The following is a 7,806-nucleotide window of genomic DNA, read 5'->3' on the forward strand; positions in this document are numbered from 1 at the left end:
GACTACAATTGATGCGTTTGAGCCAAGCATTGAAGGAAAAACGGCCGCTATATGAGCAGAGACACGACAAAGTGATTTTGCAACATGACAATGCTCGGCCACATGTTGCACAACCGGTGAAAACGTACTTGGAAACGCTTAAATGGGAAGTCCTACCCCACCCGCCATATTCACCAGACATCGCCCCTTCCGATTATCACTTGTTCCGATCGATGTCACGTGGCCTGGCTGAGCAGCACTTTCGTTCTTATGAAGATGCCAAAAAATGGGTTGATTCTTGGATAGCCTCAAAAAACGTGTCGTTTTTCCAACATGGAATTCAAATGCTGCTAGAATGATAGGAGAAAGTAGTGGCTAGCGACGGACAATACTTTCAGTGACGTGTTTATTACGACTTTTTTTTTAAATAAAGTGTTAATTTTCACAAAAAAACAGCGAGAACTTATTCAAGGTCCTTATATGTACAGTACAAGTAATATTGTAGATAAAAATAGAGTATGCCAATAATTTGATACACCAATATTTTCTTTATAAATGTATTAAATTATTTCAAATTTTTATGTTTGGAATATAAATAAAATTTAAAAATTGTATTTAATAAATCATATTTTATCTCTGCTTTGTTTGGAAGTACTATTAAATATATTAGGGTCTTTTTTAGTTTGACAAGTCATTGCACATTATTTCTCAGTATCATACTGCACACATTGGCATTAAATTTAGTAAACAACAAATTGAATGACATCCTTGTTTATTTCACATTTAATGGTCACCCATGTTGATTTTGATCATATCTGTGTTTGATCCAATTATTTCATCTATATATATAAAAATGGACGTGTGTGTCCCTATATTTCACTTTTTAACCAAAACTACACATCGCACATGAATGGTGTTTGTATGTGGTAGTAGCCCCAAGTCTCCATTCGTGCACTATGGTGGTTGCATCTCAATAGCTATAAGNGTGAGTTAGTTCTCTTTCTTTTATTTTTAAGTTTCTAAGGTGAGTGGTGAGGAAACCTTCATCCTAACAAAACATAAGCCCCAAACAAAAATAGAATAAAAAGCAAAATAAAAAATAACTAAAAATAATGCTCGGACTTGATTCCTTACATATTTCATAACTTAAAATGATAATTTATTTTTTGTTTACCAATTTTGTAAAAATACAGTTTTTATACAATGTATTAAAAAATATAATAATAACAATAACAATATAAATATATGTATATAAATTAAGTTGATAGGATAATTTATAAAATTATTTACTTTGTAATAAAGGAATTCAAAATTTTCTTTTTCAGGAGGATTATTTTCCTAAAGCTGTTGCTGAAATGACAGGACTGAGATGGCTAAAATTGAATAGAACTAATATAGATTGGATACCAGAGGAATTATCTAGTCTCCAAAAATTGGTATAATTTTGAATTTATATTTATAATTATTTTTCATATTATTTTTTATAACATATTTTAAAGTAATTTTATCAAAAATGTTTTAAATGAAAGCTGCAATAATATAATTTAGTAATTTCAGCAAAGAATTATATTAGAACATTAAATTATTAATTATCTGTTAAAATTAAAGTGATCCATTTATGAAGATAACAGAGTTTGTTCTTATTTGTTGTAAAATTTTGTTAGGTCACTGTGAAGATTATTGTTATACATAAAATAAAACATTTTATTCATTCTCAGGCTGTTTAGTTGACTTAACTCTTTAATGGTCAATAACTATATTGTATAGATATTTTGAACTAATTCTGTGTTGATATGATAATTATTTCCTTAACTTTTTAGGTTTTAGTAACATATAACAAAAATAAAAGGAAAAAAGAGTACTTAATATAGATATTATTGACTTTGATTTATCTAATATTGAAAACTAATATTTTATATGAAAACTTTTGACCAGTTTCATCTTGCTATTACTTTCCCAGCTGTTATGAATGTATAACAAGGGAAAGTATTGGAATTGTGTCAAATTTGACTTTCTGAGTTTTTTGCAAATCTCCACATTTTGAGATCTCCTGAATCCAAAAATGGTAAAAACATTCCATGGATGTGTGTGTTGATGTCTATTTTGCTTAATATCTCAGGATAGAGTAAAGATTAAGAAACAAAATTTGGCATGATGGCTTGTATATGAGGGGCATTGATGGTAAATTTTGGTGGCAAAAGCTCGTGTGGGGTGATAGAGGGGGTCATATATCTTGAGAGGGAGATTATTCATTATGAACATTTAAACTTTTTTATAAAACTCATCCCATGCACTCATGAAACAACCTTATATCTCAAAAACTAAGTCATAGACCCCCCCATTTATATTGCAATTAATGGAAAATGGCAAAGTTTAATCAGTCTATTGTATGGATTTTGAGAACAAACACAATTCTATAAGCCTCATAGAAGAAGCTTTGCTAACGCTTCACTTCAATTAACAGTTACTATATTAAAAAAAATTTTAATTTTTAAAGATAGACAAGAACAAATAAATGAAAATATCAGATTTTATGAAAAAACATAGAGAAGGATCAAGATATTGATAATTGAAATTAAGATCAAAGCTCAGATGATGACAACACTGTATTTTCCTGAAAATAAGACCTAACCAGAAAATAAGACCTACCATGATTTTTTAGGGTGTTCATAATATAAACCCTACCCCTAAAATAAGTTAAAATCACCAGATGGTCATATTTAATATGTCTGTTGGAACCCATGATGGATGTATTAAATTATAAAATAGTAATAATAATAATAATAATAATATGTAATTAAATATAAATAAATATTATTGACATTAATACTTAATTATAATTTATATTATCATTTATTTTAAATATTTGTAAATACCCAAATGAGTATCTTTGGATAAGACATCTCCTGAAAATAAAACATATTAATTTTTGCTCCAAAAGACACATTAAGACCTAGTCTCATTTTTGGGGAAACAAGGTATTTTTCCAAAAAGAAAATGTCCTTGTTTAACAGTGTTTAGTAGTGAAGAAAAAATTAATATTAACATGCAATACTTTTGATTGTGATTGTTAATTATTTATTGCTTTAATGACATATTTCTCTTAATTGCATAAAAATATAGTATACTTTTGCTAATTTTTGGAACATAACCCTGTGCTTCGTACTAGTCATTTGTTTTGTATAGTACAGATTTATATAACACTGCATTTTTTTGGAATTTAGCTACCATGTTATATGTGGGATATCTCTATTATGTGTTTTGGCTATAAGCCTTCCTACAGTAAAAAATAAATATTATATATATCTCTGAGTATCATGTGAGAGTGGCTGAATTCTCAGGCTATAGATTGTATTTAGAGTAAATTTCAATATTAAATAGTTTTTGATTAATCTGTTATATTATAAGTTTATTGTAAGTATATGTTCATTTTCAATATATGCATTTTTGTGTTTTTATTTATAAGTATACTAGCTGTTACCCGCAACTTTGCTCGCAGTGGTTTTGCAAGCAAACCCCATTTGTATTCAGTATTTCAACAACCATAGTAATTGTTATATAACACCTACTGCTGAGAATAATGAGAATTGCTGAGAATCAAACAAACTGTTTTCAATTTGATCAATTTTCCGGAACATTTATAATCGTTCTATAATTGAACCAATATGCAATAACAAATTTGAATTTAAAATGGTTCACACATTTGGTTAAAAATCAAAATATATGAAAATATTTATAACAATATCTGAAATGTTATCAATTTAATACACCTAAGTACTCAATGAAGATTAAATGTAAAAACAAAAAATCGCATCTAAAATAGTACAGTAAAAGCCGTTTTTTCGGTTAAGCCTTAATGCACTCCCTCTCCCCTGCAGGGGAATTTCGAAAAATCCCTTCTTAGTGTGCATTTTCATGACGTACCCTAACCGTGTAACAAATTTTCCTTTTTAGGTTCAGCGGTTTGCTCTGGGCGATGATGAATCAGTGAGTCAGTCAGGACAAGTAATTTTATATATTTAGATTTATTACTTTTACTTAATATATCATTTTTCTGAGCAAAGCTAAGTATCTCAGTAAGTTAAAAATTGATTACAATTCCACACTAAAATATTATGTTAAATTTGTATTAAATATTACATTTAACTACAAAAAATTTTAATAATATCCAATAACATGGGTTTAAAAGTCAATTGCTCAGCTCTTATTTAATGTAAAGAATTACAATATATGCATATGATAAAAATTTCTGAGTACTCTTCTAAGAATTATTATGTAGAGAAGAGGAAATTACCAGAAAATTACTAAGTCAAGATATACATTCAAGTAGGAATGTTTAATACTACAAAGTGTAGATTGATGCTCAGAAAATTAGATGGAATAGAACTAAAGACATATGTCTTGCCTTTAGTTCTCTTCCATCCAATTTTCTAAGCATATGTGCTATTTGTAATTTCTGGAAAAAATAAAATTAAATGAAATGGTAGATGAATATGTCTGAAACACAAATGATTTTTCACATGTTTTGAAGATGCTCTTGGCAAGTTTATGCAAAGGAAAAATTGTTTGATGAATTCATAATTTTAAGTTTAGTAGATAACCCGCACATGACTTTTAAATTGATTTCTGAACAAAATAATCTACAGATTATCTCAGTGATTTTCAACAAGCATGCTATTGCTTGTTCATGTGTGTGCCACAAAAATTTTTGAAGGTTATTAAATAAATTATTTTTGAAAGAAGCCCAAAGAACAATAAGTGTACATGTCAAAATTAAAACCTCTAAATTGATTATACGAGTTTTTCATTGTTATAATAAATAAATGTATACATAATGTAGTCAAAAGTATATGTTCATAAGCAAAATTACATGTGCATAACACTGAGTTATTTCATTTAAAATTAAATTTTCTTTAAATCAAAAATGTATCTATAATTGTCTATATTTATTTCAAATTGTTTTAATTTGGAAATAGCAGGACATTGAGCAGGCTTATAAAGGAAATTATCATGCTACTTTTAAATGCAAATTAAGACTTAATGTTGTTTGCTCTTCTTATGTAAAGAAAATTAACTATTGTTTAAATAACTATTGGGTAACCTGTTGCTATTTTAAGGAACAACAATACTGTTTTATTTAATTTACAAAAAAATATAGACAAAAAGAATTAGGTTAAGTGGCAAGTAATATAGTGATAGAATGTTTACAAACAACTTTAAATCATGTGACTTTTTCCACAGAAATTTAATTATAGGTTCAGGTGTGCTATGAGATAAAGAAAGGTTGAAAAACATTGGATTATCTGCATGAAATTACATTACTATAAATAAATTTGAGTGATCTAGATATTTAGGAAAAACTTTAAAACTGTTGAACTTTTAATTAAAAGTTAGAAATTTTGTTCATTATTTTATACATTTTTTAAAAGTAAATTTTGAACATTAAGATTTACAGATAATTAGATGGAATTCAATAGTTTCAGGTTTTTAATACATTGATCAACAACAAAAATCTTGTATTTGTCTAACATTTAGGAGATTTAGCTTGTATTGTTATCCTTGTACTGTCTAATTTTTAAGTTTCAGAGAATAGCAAATTTTAATTATTACTGAAATTTGCTTATATTTTATTTTTTCCTCTTTCACAGCATTAATAAATTGTTTAAAATTTTAAAAACTCAATTTTTTCATCTTAATCACTGTTAATACTAAATTATAATAATTTAGATTCATTGCTTATAGAATCAAAAATATTTAATTTCAGAAAATTGGTAATCCGTTAAATCAGGTTTATCATAAAAATGAATTTAAATTATTATTGATGAGAAATCATTACATGATGTATCATCAATATAATGATTTCTTTATTTTTATAGCAAATTAAAGTAGGCAAATTTAATTTACAGGAGACACTATCTTTAGTGAGGAATAATTTAGTAACTATTCATGGAGAAGTTTCAACTTTGCCATGTCTACGATATTTCAACTGTCGGCATAATAAACTTAAAAATTGTGGAATTCCGTCTGACATATTTGATTTGGAAGATTTAGCAGTTATTGTAAGTATTACATAGTTAATTTAGAAGTCTTACAGAATATAGTTTATTTATGATAAATTATTAAATTTGAAAAATCTGTTGTACATTATATAAGTGTTTGATTATTTTTAAAATTATTAAATCAATAGATATATTTCTTTATTAATATTTTTGTAGAAATATATATATTTTTTAGCATTAAAATTTGTAATTTAAAAAATAAATATCTTTAATAGTGTGTAATATCTTTAATAGTAGTCAAAATTATTTATCGAAAATATAATAGTAATAAAAACATGATTTTAATCTGACTATATGCTGATCAAACAATTCCCAATTTGCTGAGAATAATCATGACTATTGACAAGATTTTTCTATTATCCATTTCTGAAGTTTCTAGTATGTTAGTTTTATGTAAAAAAGTGTCCTAATTAATGCAATGAAGACTGTATGAAATTAGGTTGGAGTAATATGCTTTATATACTGAATGTTACAAAGATTTTCTATATAGGTATATTCTGGTTTCAGTTTTTTGTTTTGAAAAATTATATTAATATTGATAAAATTAATGTATAAGTACTTTGATTGTTTTTTATTTAAATACTGCAAGAATTATTGTTGCATTGTTTGAAGAAGCTATGTCCAGGCTTTTTCTTGAAAGATTAATGTATTGATTTGATCATTGAACATCAATAACACCTATACCAAATTTTAATATTGGATTTTGTCTAATTTAGTGAGACTTGCAATAATGAATTTTTTCATGAAATTAAATATGGTGTTTATTAGTATAAGCTTATAGCAACTAATAATATTTAGTATACTAATTATAGAAATATTTGTTGTTTTGTATAATTTTGAAAAATTAATATTATACCCATATAAATATATACACATAGGATTTCAGCCACAACCAGTTACGTGATGTTCCACATGATTTAGATCATTCTAGAGGCTTACTTGTTCTCAATTTAAGTTATAACAAGTAAGTATTTAATAATTTTGGTATAAATTTAACAAAATTTTATTATTAAAAATTTTTAAAGTGTTGATTATTAAAAAAAAACTTGAAGTTTTCTTTATTACTTTGTTATTCAAAATTTTATTATAATCAATATAAAATTTAGATTAATTTTTGGAAAAATTTAAAAGTTTTAGTATTTAGACAAAACAGTTTAGTTTTAATTTATAAAATCTAGAAAAAATATGATGGGGAGCACAGTTTGTTAACTACAACTCATTTAAAGAAATATCAATTGTCAGCTATATTAGTCCAGTATTGGTGATCTGTCTTGTATAGATGTTCAAAGAATTTAGACACATTTAACCATATGATTATTTTTGCCATATTGATCAGTCGAATATTATATTTCCGTGAAAAATAACTGAAGTTTTATATCATATTACTGTATATATCAGATGTATAAGGACCTTGAATAAGTTCTCGCTGTTTTCCAACAGATGGCGTTACCAGAACCACGTGTGTTTATTTTTAGATGGTGACACATCTGTAAGGAAGTACAATAAGCGACCTTGAAATTCAGTATACGTCATTTCACCAAAGTGTAAACAACTTATTTTTTCATTGTGTTAAACATGTCTAGTTTCGTGCTAAAAAAAGAGTATTTGCGGGGAATTTTATTGCACTATTTTATTCAAAAAAAATCTGCAGCTGAAGCACACAGAATTCTTGTTGAGACTTACGGCGACCATGCTCTGTCGGAAACAACATGCAGAGATTGGTTTAGACGCTTCAAAAATAATGATTTTGATGTTGAAGATAAAGAAC

At 26.5% G+C, this 7,806-nt stretch overlaps 1 protein-coding gene across 1 annotated transcript in view; it reads left to right on the forward strand.

Moving 5' to 3' along the window:
* The first annotated feature begins 1,300 nt into the window (after positions 1 to 1,300).
* Positions 1,301 to 7,806, forward strand: part of LOC111620856 (protein flightless-1-like) — a 96,007-nt gene continuing 89,501 nt past the window's right edge. Inside the window, exons 1-3 of the mRNA XM_023362856.1 lie at positions 1,301 to 1,415; positions 5,886 to 6,038; positions 6,917 to 7,002. Of these exons, the coding sequence (XP_023218624.1) occupies positions 1,335 to 1,415; positions 5,886 to 6,038; positions 6,917 to 7,002 (320 nt within the window). The 5' untranslated portion in view covers positions 1,301 to 1,334. The remainder of the gene's footprint in view (positions 1,416 to 5,885; positions 6,039 to 6,916; positions 7,003 to 7,806) is intronic.

Source organism: Centruroides sculpturatus, unplaced genomic scaffold (genome assembly GCF_000671375.1).
Source record: "Centruroides sculpturatus isolate CEXI.00-Female unplaced genomic scaffold, Cexi_2.0 scaffold240, whole genome shotgun sequence".
In the NCBI taxonomy this organism is placed as follows: domain Eukaryota; kingdom Metazoa; phylum Arthropoda; class Arachnida; order Scorpiones; family Buthidae; genus Centruroides; species Centruroides sculpturatus.